Source organism: Ranitomeya variabilis, chromosome 3 (assembly GCF_051348905.1).
Source record: "Ranitomeya variabilis isolate aRanVar5 chromosome 3, aRanVar5.hap1, whole genome shotgun sequence".
NCBI lineage: Eukaryota > Metazoa > Chordata > Amphibia > Anura > Dendrobatidae > Ranitomeya > Ranitomeya variabilis.
Genome location: NC_135234.1, coordinates 700396488 through 700421739, shown reverse-complemented (window position 1 = coordinate 700421739; position 25252 = coordinate 700396488). Strand labels below are relative to the sequence as shown.

Genomic DNA, 25252 nt, shown 5'->3' with positions numbered 1-25252 from the left:
CAAGTGCTTCACAGAAGTTTATAACGCAGAGCCATGAAAATAAAAAATAATTTTTCTTTTCTCAAAAATGATTTTTTAGCCCACAATTTTTTATTTTCCCAAGGGTAACAGGAGAAATTGGACCCCAAAAGTTGTTGTCCAGTTTCTCCTGAGTACGCCGATACCCCATATGTGGGGGGAAACCACTGTTTAGGCACATGCCGGGGCTTGGAAGTGAAGTAGTGACGTTTTGGAATGCAGACTTTGATGGAATGGTCTGCGGGCATCATGTTACGTTTGCAGAGACCCTGATGTGCCCAAACAGTAGAAACCCCCCACAAGTGACCCCATTTTGGAAACTAGACCCCCCAAGGAACTTATCTAGATGTGTGGTGAGCACTTTGAACCCCCAAGTGCTTCACAGAAGTTTACAACGCAGAGCCGTGAAAATAAAAAATAATTTTTCTTTCCTCAAAAATTATGTATTAGCAAGCAATTTTTTATTTTCGCAAGGGTAACGGGAGAAATTGGACCCCAATAGTTGTTGCCCAGTTTGTCCTGAGTATGCTGGTACCCCATATGTGGGGGTAAACCACTGTTTGGGCGCACGTCAGGGCTCGGAATGGAGGGAGCACCATTTGACTTTTTGAACGCAAGATTGGCTGGAATCAATGGTGGCGCCATGTTGCGTTTGGAGACCCCTGATGTGCCTAAACAGTGGAAACCCCTCAATTCTAACTCCAACACTAACCCCAACACACCCCTAACCCTAATCCCAACTCTAGCCATAACCCTAATCACAACCCTAACCCCAACACACTCCTAACCACAACCCTAATCCCAACCCTAACCCTAATCCTAACCCTAATCCCAACCCTAACCACAACTTTAACCCCAACACACCCCTAACCATAACCCTAACCACAAGCCTATTCTTAGCCCTATTTCCAACCCTAGCCCTAATTCCAACCCTCACTCTAATTCCAACCCTAAGGCTATGTGCCCACGTTGCAGATTCGTGTGAGATTTTTCCGCACCATTTTTGAAAAATCCGCAGGTAAAAGGCACTGCATTTTATTTGCGGATTTACTGCGGATTTCCAGTGTTTTTTATGCGGATTTCACCTGCGGATTCCTATTGAGGAACAGGTGTAAAACGCTGCGGAATCCACACAAAGAATTAACATGCTGCAGAAAATACAACGCAGCATTTCCGCGCTGTATTTTCCGCACCATGGGCACAGCGGATGGTACTGTAAACCTGATTGAACACTGCTACGAATCCGCAGCGGCCAATCCGCTGCGGATCCACAGCCAAATCCGCACCGTGTGCACATAGCATAATTCTAACGCTAACCCTAGTTCTAAACCTACCCCTAATCCTAACCCTACCCCTAACCCTAGTGGAAAAAAATTATTTTATTTTATTATTGTCCCTACGTATGGGGGTGATAAAGGGGGGGGGTCATTTACTATTTTTTTATTTTGATCACTGTAATATGTTTTATCACAGTGATCAAAATGTAGCTGGAAAGAATCTGCCCTCCGGCAGATTCGGCGGGCGCACTGCGCATGCGCACACCATTTTGGAAGATGACGGCGCCCGTGGAGAAGACGGACGGACACTGGGAAGCTTGGTAAGTAAGAGGAAGGGGGGGGTGATCGGAGCAGAGGGGGGTGGGATCGGAGCACGGGGGGAGCGGAGCACAGGATGGAGGACTGGGGAGGAGATCGGTGGCGGTGGGGGGGTACAGACCAGTGTTTCCAGCCATGGCCGATGATATTGCAGCATCGGCCATGGCTGGATTGTAATATTTCACCAGTTTTCATAGTGAAATATTACAAATCGCTCCGATTGGCTGTTTCACTCTCAACAGCCAATCAGAGCGATCGTAGCCACGGGGGGGTGAAGCCACCCCCCCTGGGCTGAAGTACCACTCTCCCTGTCCCTGCAGATCGGGTGAAATTGGAGTTAACCCTTTCACCCGATCTGCAGGGACGTGATCCGTCCATGACGCCACATAGGCGTCACAGGTCGGATTGGCACAGACTTTCATGACGTCTACGTGGCGTCAAAGGTCGGGAAGGGGTTAATAAGTGGGATTTCTTGCCTTATAAATGGGGTTGGGACCATCAGTTGTGTTGAGCAGAAGTCTGGTGGATACACAGCTGATAGTCCTACTGAATAGACTGTAAGAATTTGTATTATGGCAAGAAAAAAGCAGCTAAGTAAAGAAAAACAAGTGGCCATCATTACTTTAAGAAATGAAGGTCAGTCAGTCCAAAAAATTGGGAAAACTTTGAAAGTGTCCCCAAGTGCAGTTGCAAAAACCATCAAGCGCTACAAAGAAACTGGCTCACATGAGGACCGCCCCAGGAAAGGAAGACCAAGAGTCACCTCTGCTTCTGAGGATAAGTTTATCCGAGTCACCAGCCTCAGAAATCGCAGGTTAACAGCAGCTCAGATTAGAGACCAGGTCAACACCACACACAGTTCTAGCAGCAGACACATCTCTACAACAACTGTTAAGAGGAGACTTTGTGCAGCAGGCCTTCATGGTAAAATAGCTGCTAGGAAACCACTGCTAAGGACAGGCAACAAGCAGAAGAGACTTGTTTGGGCAAAAGAACACAAGGAATGGACATTAGACCAGTGGAAATCTATGCTTTGGTCTGATGAGTCCAAATTTGAGATCTTTGGTTCCAACCACCGTGTCTTTGTGCGACGCAGAAAAGGTGAACGGATGGACTCTACATGCCTGGTTCCCACTGTGAAGCATGGAGGAGGAGGTGTGATGGTGTAGGGGTGCTTTGCTGGTGACTCTGTTGGGGATTTATTCAAAATTGAAGGCATACTGAAGTTCAGCACGACTACCACAGCATCTTGCAGCGGCATGCTATTCCATCCAGTTTGCATTTAGTTGGACATCATTTATTTTTCAACAGGACAATGACCCCAAACACACCTCCAGGCTGTGTAAGGGCTATTTGACCAAGAAGGAGAGTGATGGGGTGCTACGCCAGATGACCTGGCCTCCACAGTCACCCGACCTGAACCCAATCGAGATGGTTTGGGGTGAGCTGGACCGCAGAGTGAAGGCAAAAGGGCCAACAAGTGCTAAGCATCTCTGGGAACTCCTTCAAGATTGTTGGAAGACCACTCCCGGTGACTACCTCTTGAAGCTCATCAAGAGAATGCCAAGAGTGTGCAAAGCAGTCATCAAAGCAAAAGGTGGCTACTTTGAAGAACCTACCTAGAATATAAGACATATTTTCAGTTGTTTCACACTTTTTTGTTTAGTATATAATTCCACATGTGTTAATTCATAGTTTTGATGCCTTCAGTGTGAATTTACAATTTTCATAGTAATGAAAATACATAAAAATCTTTAAATGAGTAGGTGTGTCCAAACTTCAGCTCTGTACTAAATATATATATATATATATATATATATATATATATATATATATATATATATATATATATATATATATATATATATATATATATATATTTATTTATTTTTTTGTCCTTTTAGGGTGCGTGAATCAGTAACCACAGTATTATCATATCTAGTGAAATCTCCGTTATCTTTGGAAGTTCAGCCCGGGGCTGAGCTTCACAGGTGGAGCCAGATGGTACTATGATAGCCTTCTAGCAGTTAATCCATCAGTTCTTTATGGTAGTGCCGTTGGAGCTCATGTCAGTCAATAATGTCAGATGTTGGCATTTAAATGGTTAAACTGCAGTGATTGGAGCCAACTGTGGTCATAGTAGTTACAGGCAGATACCGGGTATGCAATACCTGCATCTACCTGTTCTGTTCACGAGCTCAGTTCATGAGCCAGCTCCATCCTCTCCAACAAAAAGTATAAAGTAGCAACGTATAATAAAAATATAGGTCATAGTGCACCAAGATGGAGTATAAGATGTCCTCCACGCTGTCGGATCGGCCAAGTGTGCACGTTTATTCTGTGGAGCGGCAAATTAATCTATTGTCAAAACACTCCTTTACACCTTTGATATTGACTCCTCCTGATTCCTTCATACATACGCACACCCCGTTTGGCATTTCACTGAGAATACATTTTCTTCAGGGAAAGAAGACACAGCCAGACACATCTCTCGAGAAAAAACAAAACAAAACTGAGCACTGAAAGGAAACCTGCCCGAGTCTTCTATTCCCATACCGGGTTAGTATCAGGACACCCCGTATGTATGAGGCCGTTGGCTTGGCCAGTCTTGCTCCATTATGTATAAACATCACAACCCCTTCTTGATAACTAAAGTGCCTACCATAAAAAAAATTATAAAGTAACCTCCCGAACCACTGCCGCTTCTCCTAGTCACATGACATTGTTATATCATGTGACCGCTGCAGCCAATCAGTGGCCATTGTTTTTAACAAGGAGTTGTCCAATAATGAACAACTCCTTTAGGCCATGTGCCCACGTTGCGGATTCGTGCGCGGATTTTTCCGCGCTGTTTTTGGAAAATCCACAGGGATTTACCGCGGTTTTCCTGCGTTTTGTGCGGATTTCACCTGTGGTTTTACACCTGCGGATTCCTATTGAGGAGCAGGTGTAAGACGCTGTGAAATCTGCACAAAGAATTGACATGCTGCGGAAAATACAACTCAGTGTTTCCACACGGTATTTTCCGCACCATGGGCACTGCGGATTTGGTTTTCCATAGGTTTACATGGTACTGTACACCTGAAGGAAAACTGCTGCGAACCGCAGTGGATCCCCAGGCAAATCCGCACTGTGTGCACATAGCCTTAAAGGGAGTGCTTACAATTACAGATGTATACATCAACCTTAAATGTAGGTGCAGAGACCCCGATTCCAGAGATGGGTAACTTACTGGACTGCTTGTTTGAGTGCTGATTAGTGATTTTTTTTAAATTATTTTTAAAGTCAGCAAGAGATCGTCACTAGAGGGCTAGCAAACCTGCTGCCATGTAGTCCTCCATATTCATTAGCTGTGTATAAGCCCACCTCCACCACCAATTGGCAGCTTTCTGCCTATGCACAGTACACAGCAAGCTGCCAATCAGTGATGGGGGCGGGGTTATACAGAGCTCAACATTCAGGAAACTTGTTGATAAAACGGAGATTTTATCAACACTAAAAAGTAAGGGATACACTGAAATCGCTGGAGTCAGGGTCTCTGTCCCTACATCATGCTGCTCTCAGATGGTTTAACAAGAAATCAGGGGGTATATATTTCCTACATTTTTTAAAGGAATCCCGAATTTAAATTTTACTTTTTAAAGGAAAAAAAAAAAAAACACGAAAAAGTAACCTCATTATACAAAAACAAAGAATGAAAAAAAAAAAAAAAAAATATGCAAAAAGAAATACATGGCCGTAATTACCTGAAGCAGATTTAATGGTCTCAGGTTGGGATTGTTTTTTATACCATAAGGACCACCTGTTGGAGAAAAGGGTCTGTTTAAAAATGCAGCAGAAAGGCTGAGAAAAGGCAAAGCTTTCTAAACGAGATCGCCTGGAACGTCACAATGTGTCAGTCAGTACTGTGCCATTACTTCTATACCGGCTTTGGCAAGAAGGACATTGGCTTGTTGGGGTCTCCTGTGTATAATAGGCTTTATATTATATTCTCGTAGATTTTCTATTATGTCAACCATGTTAGAACATGTTACTTTTTGCATTCAGTACCAATACAAAAAAAAAATTATTATTTTTTTTTTTTTTGCTCCTGCTTTTAGTCTGATAAACATTTTTTATGTAGATGCATGACATTTCAAATTTTACTAGAAATCAATATTAACACATTAATATTATTTTCTTTGGAGGGATGGGTGGGGGAGAAAAATCTGAAAAAGCCGATACCACCATCGTGTTATATAATATGTGCCACTGAAATTATTTTATTGTTACAGTGACTATAAAAAAATAAAAAATCAAATTTGTTTTCATTTGCATCTTATTTTTTCCCTTTAAAGGAAGAAGACACAATTTTTGATTACTGTTTGCTAAGTGTATGATTTAACTAATGTCCTTATATTCCAACATCTAGAAAACTAGAACTAGAAATGAGATTTGTACTAAATAAAGGAAATAACCCACAATGTGATGGCGGAATTTGACTATCCAAAAATCTCCATAACAACTCATGTTGTGTGGCACCTAAAACAAAAACTAAGGTGAAAATTCAAAACTAAACAAAAAAAAAAAAAAAAAAAAGGTCAATTTTGCTGTCTAAGAATACTTATGTTAAAGTGAATTTCTTAAAAGCAAAAAAAAAAAGAAAAAGTGATACTGACCTGCCTGAGAGGCAGACTGCATGGTAGCTGGCAATGTGCCCGGCATTGTACCTGGCACCAGGCCTCCTGATGGTAACATGCCACTCAGATTTATCCCTGCAGGGGTAATGGCTCCAGTACTACACCCCAGCATGGTATTTGAGCCATTCATCAATGCCTGTGGGCCACTGCGGAACAGGAAAGAAAGTGAATTAATATCTATAGAATTCCAAAATGTTCTATTTTTTTGTTTTGTTTTAAAGCTCTACTTTATTATGTGTAGTCTGTGCTAGACATGTGGCTACTGGTGTCGTGTGGCTACTGGTGTCGTGTGGCTACTGGTGACGGAGCTCTTGCTAGTCTCACCACTGGAGTCAGATTGATTTGTGTATTATTTTTTCAGAACAGAAAAAAACCTAAGTACATATTTGGAAGAGATCTATAAAAATGAGGGGGAAAAAAAAAAACACACATACCCTTGACACAAACATATATTTCATACACACACATTTTCAAAATGGGACCTGATTTTTTTGGCCAGTTTTTCCCTTTATTTTATTCTCCCTAGTATTTTGGTTTATTTTATTTTTTGTAAATCCGCCTTACGGTTCCAGAGATACCGACTTTAATTAGTGCATGTTTTTATGGTCTTTACTGGAGGGTGTGGCAGACAGGATCAGACCCATAGGCAACGTTCAAGGGAATGGGTCAGCAGGTTTTGCAACCTCATCTGAGAGCAGCATGATGTAAGTAAAGAGAAGCTGGATCCAACGATATATCACTTAGATTACTGGGTGCAGCCGTTCTGACACATTCTGAGCTTTTAGATTTGGAATGAAGCAGAGCTGAGGAAGCTGCCCCCGCCCACACCAGGCTCTCAGTGTATAATGTCCATAGACAGTGCGCTGCTTATCACAGGAGGGGGCGTGTCGGACTAGTCTGGCATGTTAATTTCTTAGTGATAAATCCTTCACAGTTAGTAAACAACATCACTCACTGTGACAAGTGACACATCCCTGAGTTCTGTGTTTCAGTCTCTATCTCCTTCTGTCTTCAGATTACATAGCAAAAACCTGCTGACAATTCCCTTTAAAATGGCAATTTGGAAATAAACCGGAATATAGTAATACATGATTCTAGAATAGACCACCTCCATAATAGCGCATCTAACACTTTAATTTTCAACAAAGTACCAGGAGCTGCCATACGACAGTCGAGCCATATGTTACAAATAAATCCCCTATGGTGTAAATTAAAAAATGTACTATAGACTCATTGTTCCCCTCACTGAATCCTGTGAACTTAAATTGCACCTGACTAAAAACACATTGTTGTGGAAAACTAGAAAGGTAAGATAACTTGTCAGAAGCTTTTTAGTGGGGCAAGCAGAGGTAAAGATGTAGAGGTTACTCACTGTTCAACAATTAAAATACCACCTATATTTTCCAGATTCATTGCATAGAAATCTGTACTTTCCATATACAAATTGGACTGACAGACTAAAGGCTCGTTCATACGTCTGAGCACGTTGGTCCGAGCACGGACTGGTCGCGGCTCTCCCAACCAGAGCGTGATAGTTTCAAGTGTTTCGATAAGACTGTCACACTCAGGTTGGGACAGTCTGTGCATTGCGGTCCGATTTTCCCGGATGTTTGAATGAGCCTTAAAAGATCCATATGTAAATACGACTGCAAGTGCACTTGCAGCCCACAACCTGTATTCAGCTCTCCCTGCCCACCAACGCCCGATGCGGCTTCACCGACAGCAGAGACAGAAGCTGTTGACTAGGACATTATCTATAGACCCCGCAACCTCAGCTGCCAGTCAGCCAAGAGTGGTCCAGTCCCATGCACTTGCAGTATAACTTACAGATGGATAAAAGTCTGGATTTCTCTGCAATGGATCAGGACAACATGGGTATCATTTTAATTGTTCAACAGTGAGCTATACATCATTAAGTCTGGTTGTCCCCCTAAAATACTGTCGACCGATTTAAATTACCACTCAATTTGCACTATTTATATCCAAAAATGTAGTGGTCTACCAACCTTCAATTGGTCGACACCTTGTTATTCTTTTCAGTTCTATATGCTGCTTTAACTACTAAAATTCCAAAGACACAAATACCTACCAACTGGCATATGACTAAAGTGATTTATATATGCTACTTTATATTTCCAGAATCCGTCCTTTCCTCATCCCTTACTCTACCAAAATGCTCGTGCATGCCCTAATCATCTCCCGCTTCGACTACTGCAACATCCTCCTTTGTGGCCTACCTTCTAACACTCTCGCACCTCTCCAGTCCGTCCTTAACTCTGCTGCCCGGCTAATTAATCTCTCTCCTCGCTACACTCCTGCTTCTCCTCTGTGCAAATCCCTCCACTGGCTCCCAATTCCCCAGCATATCCAGTTTAAATTACTAACACTGACCTACAAAGCCATCCATAATCTTTCTCCTCCATATATTTCCGAACTAATCTCTCAATATCTCCCCTCATGTAATCTCCGGTCCTCCCGAGACCTCCTTCTCTCCTCCACGCTTATTCGCTCCTCATCCAATCATCTCCAAGACTTCTCCAGAATATCCCCATCCTCTGGAATTCTGTGCGCCAACACGTCCGGTTATCCACCACATTTGGATCCTCCAAACGAAACCTGAAAACTCATCTCTTCAAAGAAGCTTACAGCCTGTAATGATCACACGGCCACCTCAACACCATCGGAGCTACTGCAACCCCCCGACCTACTGTCTCCTTAATCCTGTAGACTGTAAGCCCGCAAGGGCAGGGTCCTCGCCCCTCTGTATCAGTCTGCCATTGTTAGTTGGCTTACTGTAAGTGATATCTGTAATTTGTATGTAACCCCATCTAATGTACAGCCCCATGGACTCAATGGTGCTATGTAAATAAATAATACCTTAGATTATATTGCGGTCCGAACTCTCAACTTTTGTCTGTTTTTATGGCACTTGCTGATATATAAGCATTACAGGTTCTCCTGCTGCACTTCTTCGTATAACCTCCTCACAGACTGCATAGCTCAGCTGTTCTCTATATGGCCGCTAGTAGAAGAACATGCGGCCCGACCTCTCCATCTGACTTCTCCAATTGAAAGACATCGCACATAGTAAAACCGCTTTCCAATTGGAGGAGGCTGATAGTGGAGGACGTGACCAGTCCTGTCAATCGGCCATATTGAAAATGAGATCTGACCAGTCTGTGATGAGGGCTGTACTAGCACGGACAGGAGAAGTACCTGTAATATATTAATAAGTGCCACAAAATAATGTCCACATATGGACATTTTATACATTATGATAAAGTGGACAACCCCTTTAAATAATATAAACACACACACACCAAAGCAGATAAGTAAGGAAATCAATGTGTCTAAATATAAAGGGTGTCTCTTATCCTCAAATTTACTCCAAAAGCAAGAAGTAAAAAGACACAAAAGTGACACGAAGGGCAGAATAAAAAGGAAGACGAAGGGCAGACTGAGGACATCCATGACGAGACTGGTCAAGGCCAGGCACACACTACCATGGTGGAGGAACCAGAAAGCGGACATACAAGTGCAGAAGATGGAAATGAATGCAAGGATAAAAGGAAACGCTAACAGAAGGAAGGCTTGTTTTATTATGAGGACACAGTAAGTCTTAAAAGTCTGAGAAAATAAGACAACAAGAGAGACGATGGCAATTTTATTGATGGAAAAGTGTTTCTACGGAACACACAACGGCCCTAGAGGATTATGTAATGTGTAGTGAACCGATCCATGAGAGTACTCTATATAACACTCTACATAACACCCATCTGGTGTTGAAGGAGTTAAAGAAGATTTAAAAAAGCAAACAAAAAAACTGAAAAAAAATAAGATAAGAGCATTGAGCTTGAATGTTGAACATATGGTGGGAAAAGAAATAACTCGAATTTTATTCATTGACATGCCTGCTTATTCTGGCTTTAGGAGCCCAGTGGGCGGTTGTAACTAAGGTTTGACAGCCTTCCTTTTATAAATAAGAGAAGAAGATCGCTGATTAGGAACGCCCACTGGACTCGTAAAGACAAGCTATACAGAATCTTTTCCCACAACACTCTACTAATCGCCCTGCTGAGCTTATCCTGTTCCATAGCTACACGCCACCTTACACTAGACTTGTTAGTTTGGTGGTTGCCTTCTATAAAAAAAAAAAAAAAAAAATCCAATATTGAAAATGCATTTATTTTTTAATCCATATATGCAAAGAGTATTTCTATGATACAGTGCTTCAGATATCTTTGATAGACCTAGACTTGAAAAGTAGCTAAATGATTTATATTTTATCAGCCTTTGTAAAGTTATAACTTTGTAATTACTCATTTAGCTTCTCTCTGCCACGCTAAAAGTGCCATTTTAGCTGCCTAGTGCATGCTCCCTCAGAAGCTGCTTTGAACTGCTGCTCTAGCAAAAATCAATACTCAAACACTTTATAATGTATGGATTCTTGATAGAGCAGCAGTTCAAAGCAGCTTCTAAAGTAACATGAACTGGTCAGCTAAAACAGCGATGGTGTTTTAGAGAGAAGAAATAAAAGGCAATGGATTATATTGTAAAGAATCATTACTTTGCAAAGGGAGCGTTAAAAAAAAACAAACCCTTTTTTAGGTGGCAAAGACAGGTGACCAGAACTGTATTTTAGACATTTATGGCATACTCATGGGATATGTCTTAAATATCTGTTCAGCCGCTGTGGAACAGGAGTAGAGGAAGATAAGAGGATAAAACAATAAATCCGGCCAAACAAAAAACAACTGGAGTCCAGAAGTACAAAGAACTTACCATCCGACCACATTGATGATATTAAGTCCTGCGGGGTTTGTCATTACTTGGGTGGAGGCTGTTCCAGTTGTTATAGATGTTACCATGGTGGACAGTGGAATGGTCATTACAGGTAACCCCTGACTCAGAGACATTTGCTGTTGAGCAAACGGTGCTATCAAAGTAGGCTGGGAATTAAAACTTGGATCTTGGGGTGTGGGGGTTACAGAAGGAGTGAGAGAAGTGGAGCTCAAAACATCGGGTGGGTGCGGTGTCGATGAAGGGGTGTTGGTTGGTGTAGGAGTAGATGGTTTGGGAGTTCCAGATCCTGCTCATTGAGAAAAATAAAAGAGCACTAGTACAAAAACACAATGTTAAAAGTGGAGGAAAGAAGAAAAAAAAAACACAATACAGAGTGTTCTTCAAATATGTGTCTTTTAGGATATATCTAATTATTCTAGAAGATTTACCATTTGTTGTTTTTTTTTAGGTTGTGTTTTTTAGGTTTTTTTTATGTAGCATCATTGAATTTTGCTGAACAAAAAGACAGAAAGAAAACACCTTGTTAACAGATTGCAAATGCTTCAAACCCATTTAATGGCAAAACAAATCATAGGAATATAATGTTTTGTTAGTAAAGGCTGAAGCAAACATTTCAGTTTCCAACCCCCCCACCCCCCCTAAAAAAAAAAAATTCACTCGTATTTTTTTTTTTTTTTTTTTTTTTTAAATATGACAATTTCCAAAATCATTTTCACACAATGCATGCAACTTTAAAAATTCAGAGATACAACCATGAAATCACTTCAATCCTATCATAATTAAAAGCCAGACTTGCCTGCAACATACAGCGTTACAAACGGTTGGCAGACTTCAATGCAACCAAAGTATTTTAAAAATAAAAATAAATGAATATATATGGAAATAGTAAAATTTTACGATGACTTGCAGTCATTTTTGCACATGTCCAGCAGCTTTCATGCACTCGTATAATACTTTTGAGGCAATTTAAAATATTATATTAAAGAGACATATTAAAGTGACAGCGCTCAAATTGTCGTAATGGAGGATGCTGCACCGCCCAGGTTACACATGTATAAAACAGCAAAGCTGGAAAAGCTTAGTCCGAGATCTCGTTAAAAAACGGCAGCATCTAAATATCAAATCATCATACAAAAGGGAGTAATGGCACGCTTCATTTTGTCATGTCGAATACCTGGTTTGCATTGTATTTTTTTTTTTTAAAGCATAAAAAAACACAAGTCATTCTGGCATCATACGGTTATAAATACGTACACACAAAGGGTGCATACAGAAAGAGAAATTATATATAAATGTATATATAAAACATGACGACAATTACATTAAACACAAATACATACAGTTCACAAGAACACATTGCTAGAAAGTCTACGAGGCTTTTACAAGCAGTGGAGCGCACACAAGCACACACGATGGCGGCACCAATCCATTAGACAGGAGAGCTTAGTCTTGAGGACCTCTACACCAAAGGCCTATGGAGATTTAATGGAGAATTTAGGGCGTGACTCACTTTGTGAAGAGCCTGCAGGTGACATAGCTGCGGGGGAGAGCATGCCGACTTGGGTAAGGTCCACGGACTGTTTACGAGAGATGCTGGGAGGTTTGGATGGCGGAGGAGTTGTGGACTTCAGGTGACCACCTGACTGCTGGGGACTAAAAATATTACCTGAAAATAATTTAAGAATATTATATATGAGTGATGGCCTTAAATCACAATAAGCCTAGGGCTAAACAGAAGTGTTACAGGCAAATTACTGTCTGCAGTATTGTAACTCCTAGCTTCAACATCCTATATCATCGCCGAAAGAACCACGCAAGGCGGGTGGGTTGTCCTGCCAATGATGCAACATAGAGGTATGGTAGATGGTAGGAATACTTCACAGCTGTTAAAGGGAATCTGTCACCCCCGTATATGAGCTGCGGCCACTGGCATCAGGGGCTTATCTACAGCATTCTGGAATGCTCTAGATAAGCCTCTGATGTAACCTGAAAGATGAGAAATAAAGGTTATATTATACTCACCCAGGGGTGGTCCCGGTTCGGTCCGATGGGCGTCGCGGACCGTTCTGGCGCCTCCTATCTTCATCAGATGACGTTCTCTTCTTGCCGCAGCTCCGGTGCAGGTGTACTTTGTCTGACCTGTTGAGGGCAGCGTAAAGTACTGCAGTGCGCAGGTGTCGGGCCTCTCTGACCTTTCCCGGAACCTGCGCACTGCAGTACTTTGCTCTGCCCTCAAGAGGGCAGACAAAGTACGCCTGTGCCGGAGCAAGAAGACAAGAAGAGGACATCATCATATGAAGATAGGAGGCGCTGGACCTGGACACCCATCGGACCCGGACCGCAGCGGGACTGCCCCTGGGTGAGTATAATATAACCTTTATTTCTCATCTTTCAGGTTAAATTGGGGGCTTATCTACATAATTACAGAATGCTGTAGATAAGCCCCTGATGCCGTTGGCCACAGCTCAAACGATTTTGAGGGGTGACAGATTCCCTTTAAAAGGAAGCTGTCAAAGTTGAGGAAAGATTTTTATTTTTATTTTTACCTGCATATATGTGGTTGATCTGTTAAATAAATAGCATTACAATTCTGTCTGACCACCTTATTGAAAGTGCAGCTACCAGGGTAAAATCAACTAAATTCCAAGTGCCACCGGCTTTCAGTCATAGGGTTGTGCACGGAGTGGCTACTATCACGGCTCACTGTTCTGCAAGCAGCAGCTTTCTCCGGCACGATGAAAACTCGCTCTGCACAGATCTGCTGCATGTGCTTACAGTATTGTGAGCAGTGACTGTAACCGCTCCGTGCATGCCCCAATGACTGAAAGCCGGCGGCTCATGGGAGGAAAGAAGTCCATTTTCTCCAAAGTGTGGCTGTCCAGCATTGTAATGCTATTTAATAGCAGATTAACCCTAAATTAGCATTTGCTTGATGTGACAAGTTCACTTTATATCTACCAAGACTATGGATTTTGCAAGATATGAACATAATCCAACATGTAGAGAGCTGTCAAATATAGGCACAAGTACGGCGACCACAGTGGTTGGCTTGAGATTAGATACCTTCAGGGAGTTTTTTTTTTTTTAACCATGGAAGCCTTTCGGTGATGTATGGGTTTATGTTGGGAAATCTATCTAGCACAATGCCCAATAGACGCAGACTAAACAGATTTTACCGTGGTGAATAGACAGGTTTGTACACGTGTATATATAGTATAGTTATCTGCATGCACGTTGTACTAACTGCTGCATAGATTTAAAGGGAATTTGTCATGTCCCAAACATGTTATTAACCTACGGCTTATAGGGTTAAATCTGCAGGGTAATAGTGTTACCACGCTGTCCAGACGCCTTACTGAAAGCCCGCTAGCATGAGAAATTAACTTTATTCCTCCCGGGAGCTGTCAGTCATAGCGGCACAGCCAGCGTGGCTACAGTCACCACTCCGTCCATAGTGAATGACGGCTGTAATCGCCATCCATGTGACATCTGACTGCAGCCTGTTAACTTTTTAATGGGTTGGATAAGCTTTCAAATTTTCTTTTTTTTTTTTTTTTTTTTTTTGGGGACAAGAAAAAAACCATGCCATACTGATGAAAAGCGGATGAAAATTGGATTCTGCACACTATGAAAAATGATCTGCATTTTTTTCCCAGGCAAGAGACAAAAAAAAAAAACAGATGTCCGAATGAGACCCATCATTGTAGATAAGGGCTAATAAGAACTAAGCCAACATATAATTTTATAAGTCACTGATCAAAGTAAAAAAAGATTTTACCGGAAGAATTGCTCCCAGAGTTGGAGGGGAGTTTGATGGGGGGTGGTCTGTGCTTCACACCTTTTCCCAGCATAGAGGACTGGATGGAGCTGGTGATGCCATCTGACTAAACAACAAAGCCGGGCATGAAAAATCATGGCTGGTATATTACTGCTAAAGGACACAAGTGCTAATCACAGTATACACCTGACATACCTCCATCTCCTTGCCTGGGGAGAGAGGATTGTGGCTGGACACCCCTCCTGCGTAACACGTCATCTTCACAAACCCTTTGGATTCACTTTTAAATAAGTCCTGGTACTGACTGACCACTCTGTTAGGAGAGAAATCGAGATTTCAGTGACCGCGGATTGAACTCTTGGACTGAATGTGATGGAGATCATTAATGATTACAATGCAAGACGGTTTTAATTAATAGAGAAAATGACAAAAGAGGTTCTCAGCTGCATCCACTATGAATCCTAAAGACATGGAGTTATTCACAAGAAGCGCACTCACCGGTCAATGTCATTTTTAGATCCAATAAGAAATCTGAGAAGGGGGGAGAAGAAAAAAAATATAGCGGCTCAGTTATTTGTTGTAAAGGTGGAAACAAAATTTCCTATGCAGAATAATAAATGTATATAATTATATTACATAGAGCGAGATGAGAAAACTCCTAATATTTGACAAAGGAAAGACATATGGCTAGCCATTGGTGTTGAGTGAATCTTCTCCGATAAGGTGTTATCTGAGCATGCTCGGGTGCTGAGTGAGTGTGTTCGGAGTGCTCGAGTCCCCGCGGCTGCATGTTTCGTGGCTGTTCAACAGCCTGTTAGGCAATCCCTGCATGTGTTGTGGCTGTCAAAAACCCCCTCTAATTCTGAAAATTAAATGGAAGCAGAAGTGGTGTAGTGTCGAGTCTCTTAATTTTTCAACCAACATAGGCTGCAGCACTTAAAAGGCCAAGCGGGGCATGGAAAACATTCCCGTACTTCCCTGATCTTGCCACAGTTTTCAGTTTTGTCAGATCACTGTTCAACCAGGGGGGAAGGACTATGTGTCCCTTGAGAAATCTCTGGTAAACACCCTGTTGGGACCACAAGCATATTTTGGGCCAAAAGAAGATTTAAAAAAAAAAAACAAAACAAAACCTCAACTTGGCAACGAAGGGAAAAAAATGACAAACAGAAGACAGCTGCAGTTTCAGGGAAGTAAGGAGATTTTGATAAGGTAAACTCATTTTTTTTGGTCATCTATAAAGAGGAAATTGAAAAGGTTCTGATGATCTGTAGTGTCAGGAGCTGGATGGTAACATCTACAGCTGTAATCACAGTCATACAGTAAGGACCACCTCATCATCAGTGGCCATGCCCAAAATGTCCCAGATGGGACTAGCCCATGTAATTCCAATAGAATATCCTTCACACAACCAATGGCCAGACATCAGCGAGGTACAGAAGCAGTCAAGGTACTGAGCAGCTAATTCACTAAACACACCCCATCTCAAATTCACATTTTACAAGGGCGGCTGTAGCCCATTTCCTAGCATTTGGTCACTTTTACATGTTGGGTGGAAATCCTCTCTATTATACTTCTTAATGGATTGAACTCACTGAGAATGAGGACTGTGGAAGGCATCGTCTTCGTCAGCTGTAGAGGCCTGCATGTTACCAAAATACAAAGGATTGCCTACATTCTGAAAAACGGTTAACTTTGCCTTCTGGAAAGGAGTACTGTTCTCACATTCAAAGATGTAGTCCTCTTTAGTCTCCTGTGGAAGTGAAAACAAAAAGCAATGTATAATATCCGATACAGTCACGTCCATTTACCCTCGTCTCCATCTCTCTCCCTAACAACCATTCCTCCCTCGGTCCCTTGTATCTCTCAATTCCTTCTTGTCTTTTTCACAACCTTACGGATTCACTTTACGTCTAATCACTCTGTGGCTCTACCTGAGAAGCGACACTTTCTATACTCTTTTCTTCCACTACCATGCTCTATTCACTACTTTTAAACTTTTTACTCCATTTAACTCCTCTTCTTGCATTTTGTACTAACTACTAGAGATGGGCGGACACTTGGATGTTCGGGTCCGGCCGAACAGTTACAAAAAGTTTGGGTTCGGGTACCAGAACAGTACCCGGACCCCATTCACTTGAATGGGAGGCCCGAACATCCAGTGTTTGCCGCGCTGTCATGTGCATGACAGCGCAGCAAACGCCGCTTGTGATCGGCGGTGAAATCATCCCCGCCGGTCAGAGCCGCGGTTCCCACGCTTTGAAAAGTCAGCATGAGCGTTCAGCTGTGATCAGAGGTATAAAGATTATCTTCGGTCACTGGTGTCAGCAGATGAGACTACTGCTCCCATCATCCGACACCTGCTGCCGCTAACAGCAAGAGCAGGAGCGGCTGATGGGCATATTCATTAGCCGGCTCCTGCACCCAGTGTGGGTTCCCCTGCATTTTTGATAATCAGCTAGGCACAACTCACAGCTGGGGGCTGCAACCCTTAGCTGTCAGCTTCAACAAGGTTGGTTATCAAGAATAGAGGGGTCCCCACGCCGTATTTTTTAATTATTTAAATAAAATAGAAATGGCGTGGGGTCCCCCCCATTTTTGACAACCAGCCTTGCTAAAGCAGACAGCTTGGGGCCATGGATTTTGCCCCCTCAGCCTAAAAATAGCAGCCCGCAGCTGCCAAGAAAAGGCGCATCTATTACATGCACCAATTCTGGAACTTTGCCCGGCTCTTCCCATTTGCCAAGTAGTGGTGGCAAGTGGAGTTCATATTTGTGGGGTTGATGTCACCTTTGTATTGTCAGGTGACATCAAGCCCACGGATTAGTAATGAAGAAGAGTCTATAAGACACCTATCCATTACTAATCCTATAATTATATTGTAAATAAAGACACAGCCAGAATAAAGTCTTTTATTAGAAATAAAACAAAACACACTTATACTTTTTTATTTAAAAATAATAAACACAGTTATACTCCCCTAACGCCTATTCCACCGAAGCCCTCGTTCTCCTGTAATAAACCAAAAATAAAAAACAATATCCCTCACCTCTCAGTCGGTCTGTCCCACGCCATAATCCATGTCTAGGGGAAAAACAGTTTTTAACCTGGACGGTGCCAAGATGCGACTGCCCAGGCTTAGAACTCGACCATGACCTCGGTGAGATCCCCGCTAGCACCGCAGTTCAGACCGGCTGGGAATGCAGCCTCAGTGACTGGAGGTAACCTCTGACTTCAACGCCGGTCACTGATGCTGCGCTCCCAGTAGCTCATTCACCAGTGGTGCTCAGCCTGGACAGGAATCTTGGCACCGTTCAGGTTGAAAACGGTTTTTCCCCCAGACTTGGATTACGGCGTGGGACACAACGACGGATAGGTGAGGGATATTGCTATTTTTTTTTTTTGGTTTATTACAGGAGAATGAGGGCTTCGGTGGAATAGGCGTTTGGTGAGTATAAGGCTGCTTTCACACATCAGTTTTTTGCTGTCCGGCTAAGTCCGTCGAATTTTGAAAAAAAAAATGGATCTGGCAAAAGTTGCCGCTGGATCCGTTTTTTTTTCTCATAGACTTGCATTAGCAACGAATTGTCTCAACTTTCATCCGTTTTTTTGCCGGATCATCAAAAAAAAAATGTTTCCAGCGGCCGGAGAAAATGGACATATTAACGTTTTCTGTGTCCGTCAAACTTGGGGCAATCCATCGTTAATAATGACTGTCTCTCTCTCTCCTACTCCCCGGATATCAGCGAGTCGGATCTGGCAAAAAAAAACCCTGATTCATAGAATCAGTTTTCCACAATTTATGATGGATCCATTTTTTTTTTAAATTCGCCAGATTGAGCCCGACGTCAAAAAACTGATGTGTTAAAGTAGCCTAATGGTGTTTGTTATTTTTAAATAAAAGAAAAAAAAGTAAAAGTGTGTTTTGTTATATTGCTAATAAAGGACTTTATTCAAGCTGTGTCTTTATTTACCATACAACTATAGGATTAGTAATGGATATGTGTCTTCTATAAAAGAAGAGATTTGGGATTTTGCTTTCTATGAAATCATTCACGTCATGGATGCTTCCTTTGCTCCAGATCTTCAAACAGTGCATGCGGGGTGAGCTGGACTAGATCTTTCCCTGACAATTTCTGTACCCACCCCTAGCTGGGTGGTCCACATGTAACTTGGCACCCATTTAAGGCTATAAGTACCCCTCTGTACTGTGTTTCTTTAAAATTACTTGAGAAAGATGCTGGTACAGCGTTGAAACAAGAGGCTCTTTTCCATCCACGCAGCCCATCTCCAAAGTGCTTTTATTCTCTATACACAGAAATAATGGAGACAAGCTGCTATAATGTCACTTATGCCCAGACAGAAGAGATTCCTGCTCTTCTCTTTGTACCACAAGTTTAGAAGAAGCAGCAGCAGTATCGAGGACATTATACAGCAGTACTTAGTTGTGCAGCTGTGAATCCAGCTCTGGGTTGACATAAACACTTAGTAGAAAGCAGGCGGGTATGTCTATACATGTCAGTGCATTTCTCACTAAGATCCTCCCCTTAAAATTTATTAGGCTGCTGTAATCTGATCCCTTAGTAAGCTAGTATTCCAAAATAGATTTTAGTAGAATGGGGGAGAGGCAGGGGGAGAAGTGGCTCATAAGTGGAGAAACAAGAATATTTCTCCAATTACATAAATCAGATTACAATCGACTATAAGAAGCTTTGTAAAATATTTCAAGGTGGTGGAAAACGCATTTACTTATGAGTATCACTGGTGAGAGAAGCCATGATCCAATGTCCACAATCTCGTGGTTAATCCTCCCACACCACAGCATTTAAAGGGAACCTAACAGTCACATATGTTTGACTCTGAAAAGCGGAAGCATTCCAGAGAAAAGCCCAATTAAAAACAGAAGGGCTAGTTAGCCGCATGGGTGACTAGTCAGACAGGCGAGTCCCTGGCAGCTTCTCCCTGCCTGCTCCCCTTGAATGACAGGTTTCTCTGTGTGTGCACGTGTATAGGAAGAGAGCCATCACTTCAGCGCAGCGGGTGTGGAGAAGCCGCTGAGGACCCGCATGTCTGACTTGTCACCGGTGCTGCTTTTAAAGTAGGTTTTTCCTCAAACCCCTGGCTGAAATCATACAGTCGGTGTCCGATATGTTCTGCAGGATCCATGACCAGCATACATCAGCTGTCAGGTACACCACAGTTCTCGGATTGTAAGACGAGATCTCAATCTTCTCATGCGCCGCCTCTGACGGCCATTTTCCCGTTGTTCACCGCATAGCATCCATAGAAGTGCAGGGCTTCCTCTAAATGTCGACGGAGCCCCTGCACCACCGAACACCCCCTCCTACCAGCATCACCCCGCAGCATATACCTCCAAACACCCCCTCCTCCAAGCCCAGGGCCCGCAGTACTGCCCGACTCCTGCTGCAGCCGCCCCTCTGGTAAGCTACATTCAGTCTATAAGACGCACCTCCATTTTCCCAATTTTTTTGGGGGGTGAAAAAGGTGTCTTATAGTCCAAAAAGAATACAGTATTTGTTATAAAAAAAAAAGAAAGATGGCCACTGGTACATACAGCTGGTGCATTAATCAGGAGGGCCAACACTGCCTCTAATTTTATTTAACCATTCCAGGTAAGGTCAGGCTTTCAGTCACAGTAATCGCTGAGCAGTGTCAAAGGGCCGTCATCCCTCAATGTAGCCTTTTCATTCTGGAAATCAGTGGTCGTCTGAGATCAGGCTTCGTTAATGTGATCTCGTCAGTGTAGCCAAACAGTCATTATAACTGGATCTCACCTTTAAACTGTAAATCTTCACAGGCCTTTTGTAAAATCCCATAAAACCTGTGATTGAACCGATTACAGCATGTAAATGGTCTTGCTTACATAGCAGCTACCACCGCCAGAAACACCAATCATATAAATTAGGTGACGTAACCGGGAGAAAACGTGTCCATCCAGCCAAGAGGCTTCACACTGTACAGATGCCCTCCACTATAACACCAGTGATAAAGCAAATCGTGGCAAGAGAAGGGAACGCATTACTCACATCTGCTGGCCAGACAGTAGTTTGCGAGTCATCAAGTTTGATAGATTTTTCCACTTTTGCATATTTTTCAACCTAAAAAGAAAAAAAAAAGAAAAAATAGGTGCCAAGAGCCAATTAGGCTGTGAATGTAAGGGACGGCTGAACATTCAGAACGATGATCTGGTCATATGGATACAGACCAACTTTGGGTGTTGAAATTTGCAAGACATTCTTTCAAATATTACATAAAATTACACATTAAAGGAAAGCTGTCAAGTGAAAAAAATGCTATTAACCTGCAGATATGGGGTTAATCTGTAGGTTTGCAGCAATCTGAACCTGCCCGGCGCCAGCACTTAGGGCACCGCTGCCGGGAGGAAATTAACTTTTTTCCATGTGGCAGCATTCGGGTTTTGGTCAAGAGGGTGGTGCCGATGCAGGTTCCGTCACCGCTCTGTGTATGGAGAGTGGCGGCTGTAACACCGCCCCCGGCACCGACTGACAGCAGGATCACTATCAGAGCTGGCTGTCAGTCAGGGCTTGGGGTGCGGTTACAGCTGCCGCTCTCTATACACAGAGCGGTGAATGAACCAGTGCCGGCTCTGGGACTGGAACCCAAACACTACCGGGAGGAATAAAGTTAATTTCCTCTTGGCAGCGGGGCTCTAAGTGTTGGGGTCGTGCAGGTTCGGAGCACTATTAACCCTATATCTGCAGGTTAATCACATTTTTTTCACATGACAGGTTCCCTGTAAAAGGATCCACGTAGGAATATAGAAATAGGGCTTACACCAGATCGGCACTCTTATTCATATCTCCCATAAGAGGCATATGGTTGTGTTAAAGGGGGCTTTCCTATTTAGGATACCTCTTTATGAGCTAGAGTAATCTTTCCCCTGTATGACTTGCTGCGGCACCCTTTTCTGAGAGGTTGGACGCGATAAGAAAATACTTGAAACAACTTGCATGCCTATACAGCTACAATCAGCAATGACTAAGGGTTCTTTGTAAACACATTGCATTACTTATGATGTGCCGGCTCTTAGGTTGCATTCTAGTCCAAAGACCAATATTACACTGATTTCTACAGAAAACCACCAACAAGTTGGTCAAGAGTAACACCCGAACTAAGTGGAGAGTCATGATGCAAGTAGACTGGCTGAGAATTGCTGGTCATTGATTATCGGCCCATGTAAACATGCTGGTGATTGTCCAACAAACGTGCAAAATGCTCGATCGTCAGGTGAGGAGAGGATAATTTTTACGCCGGCATAAAAATTATCGTTTTCGGCAGCTCATTACCCCAAGTAAAGAGGTGATCTGCTGCCGATAATAGGATAGTTCTTTTCACATACAGTATCCTGTTAGTTATTCTTTCCATAAGTACTCATTGGCATATGGTAACAGACCAGCAAAGGAGGGCCGGTAAACCTTTATACAGTCGATCAACACTTGCTACCAGGACAAGATTAGCCCGTCTGCATGCACCTTTAGCTTTTCCCTTATTAGATTACTATACTCCTGATGTTAAATTGGACATATACCAGAATGCAAGTCGTCAGAGCAAACTTTATTGAAACCTTGAGCCAGTGAGGATCATGGGAGATTTCATCTCTGAAGCCTAGAGAATTCTAAATATTAGATTGATCCGGATTAAGCACCTACACAACCAGTTAAGTGTACCTACTGAGACACTTAAATATATTGGATACACCCACACAGGTGAAGCTGATCAGTCTAGGTCATACTCACATCTACTTCAGAGGGCACGGCAAGGGAGCAAGAATTTTGTTTCCATAAATCGACATACTAAAAAAAATTAAAAATAAATAAATTAAAAAAAAAAAAGAAAAAGAGAATAGATCCACAAAAAAGGTCAGTGAAATCACAGACTGGATATTGATATCAAACTTCGTAGCATCAAAGATAAATCCCAGAGACTTACGTTTCCAGTTTTGGATATTTTTAGGTCAAACTGAGGTTGTGTAGTTTTCCTTTCCTTCCTCTTATGTAGATAATCTAGAAGTTTGAGCTGTGGTGGGATGGGACAGTTGGACAATTCTTGCTGCCTGTTCAGAGCTGGTCTGGAGTAGCGTTTCAGACACCTAAAATATAAGGCCACATTAAGCAATAGAGACTGGCAGCAATTATCATGGACGAGTGCTTACCCTCGCTGCTGAGGCCTGTACAAAACGATTACCATTAGTGATGAGTGAAAATGCTCGGACAAGGTGCTATCAGAGCATGCTCGTGTGCTAACCTAGTGACTTCCACGTGATTGAGAAATATGCTCGAGTCCCCGTGGCTGCATGTCTCACGGCTGATAATCCCTGCATGTATTACGGTGGTCTGTTTGTTAGGGGACTCGAGCACGCATTACATATACAAAATAAATATAAATTATATACAGTTAGGTCCATATATATTTGGACAGAGACAACATTTTTCTAATTTTGGTTATAGACATTACCACAATAAATTTTAAACAAAACGATTCAGATGCAGTTGAAGTTCAGACTTTCAGCTTTCATTTGAGGGTATCCACATTAAAATTGGATGGAGGGTTTAGGAGTTTCAGCTCCTTAATATGTGCCACCCTGTTTTTAAAGGGACCAAAAGTAATTGGACAGATTAAATAATTGTAAATAAAATGTTCATTTCTAGTACTTGGTTGAAAATCCTTTGTTGGCAATGACTGCCTGAAGTCTTGAACTCATGGACATCACCAGACACTGTTTCCTCCTTTTTGATGCTCTGCCAGGCCTTCACTGCAGTGGTTTTCAGTTGCTGTTTGTTTATGGGCCTTTCTGTCTGAAGTTTAGTCTATAACAAGTGAAATGCATGCTCAATTGGGTTGAGGTCAGGTGACTGACTTGGCCATTCAAGAATATTCCACTTCTTTGCTTTAATAAACTCCTGAGTTGCTTTGGCTTTATGTTTTGGGTCATTGTCCATCTGTAGTATGAAACGACAACCAACCAGTTTGGCTGCATTTGGCTGGATCTGAGCACACAGTATGGCTCTGAATACCTCAGAATTCATTCGGCTGCTTCTGTCCTGTGTCACATCATCAATAAACACTAGTGACCCAGTGCCACTGGCAGCCATGCATGCCCAAGCCATCACACTGCCTCCGCCGTGTTTTACAGATGATGTGGTATGCTTTGGATCATGAGCTGTACCACGTCTTCGCCATACTTTTCTCTTTCCGTCATTCTGGTAGAGGTTGATCTTGGTTTCATCTGTCCAAAGAATGTTCTTCCAGAACTGTGCTGGCTTTTTTAGATGTTTTTTAGCAAAGTCCAGTCTTTTTCTTCTTGATGCTTATGAGTGGCTTGCACCGTGCAGTGAACCCTCTGTATTTACTTTCATGCAGTCTTCTCTTTATGGTAGATTTGGATATTGATACGCCGACCTCCTGGAGAGTGTTCTTCACTTGGTTGGCTGTTGTGAAGGGGTTTCTCTTCACCATGGAGATTATTCTGCGATCATCCACCACTGTTGTCTTCCGTGGACGCCCAGGTCTTTTTGCATTGATGAGTTCACCAGTGCTTTCTTTCTTTCTCAGGATGTACCAAACTGTAGATTTTGCCACTCCTAATATTGTAGCAATTTTTCAGATGGGTTTTTTTCTGTTTTCTCAGCTTAAGGATGGCTTGTTTCACCTGCATGGAGAGCTCCTTTGACCGCATGTTTACTTCACAGCAAAACCTTCCAAATGCAAGCACCACACCTCAAATCAACTCCAGGCCTTTTATCTGCTTAATTCAGAATGACATAATGAAGGGATTGCCCACACCTGTCCATGAAATAGCCTTGGAGTCAATTGTCCAATTACTTTTGGTCCCTTTAAAAACAGGGTGGCACATGTTAAGGAGCGGAAGCTCCTAAACCCTTCAGCCAATTTTAATGTGGATACCCTCAAATGAAAGCTGAAAGTCTGAACTTCAACTGCATCTGAATTGTTTTGTTTAAAATTCATTGTGGTAATGTCTATAACCAAAATTAGAAAAAGGTTTTCTCTGTCCAAATATATATGGACCTAACTGTATATATATATCTCTATCTCGTTTGTTTTTTAATCAAAAGTAATGAAAACCCACATGTTTTTTGAAACATTAAATAAAAAATAAAAAAAGTATATACAAAAAGAGACCACACAAACATTTTGTGCATAGCGTCAGCCACTAGGAGCATAGACGCAACTTTTGGTTTTTATTAGCGACAGGCATGATACATGTATGGTGATCCTGTTTGTTGGGCTCTCCGTGCATGCAGCTGCATCACATGCAGCTGCGGCGCCGATTAGAAGCGCGATCCAGGTAGCCGGGTTTCCTCTGCAGCTATAGCGCT

At 42.4% G+C, this 25252-nt stretch overlaps 1 protein-coding gene across 3 annotated transcripts in view; it reads right to left on the bottom strand.

Moving 5' to 3' along the window:
- Nucleotides 1–25252, bottom strand: part of SUPT20H (SPT20 homolog, SAGA complex component) — an 87802-nt gene that overhangs the window by 18619 nt on the left and 43931 nt on the right. For all 3 annotated transcript variants that reach the window (XM_077298195.1, XM_077298193.1, XM_077298194.1), the window contains exons 11-21: nucleotides 22845–23004; nucleotides 22652–22708; nucleotides 20921–20992; nucleotides 16469–16626; nucleotides 15372–15404; nucleotides 15069–15186; nucleotides 14874–14979; nucleotides 12606–12761; nucleotides 11075–11381; nucleotides 6272–6438; nucleotides 5360–5415 (exon numbers count right to left, since the gene is read on the bottom strand). In XM_077298195.1, the coding sequence (XP_077154310.1) occupies nucleotides 5360–5415; nucleotides 6272–6438; nucleotides 11075–11381; nucleotides 12606–12761; nucleotides 14874–14979; nucleotides 15069–15186; nucleotides 15372–15404; nucleotides 16469–16626; nucleotides 20921–20992; nucleotides 22652–22708; nucleotides 22845–23004 (1390 nt within the window). The remainder of the gene's footprint in view (nucleotides 1–5359; nucleotides 5416–6271; nucleotides 6439–11074; nucleotides 11382–12605; nucleotides 12762–14873; nucleotides 14980–15068; nucleotides 15187–15371; nucleotides 15405–16468; nucleotides 16627–20920; nucleotides 20993–22651; nucleotides 22709–22844; nucleotides 23005–25252) is intronic.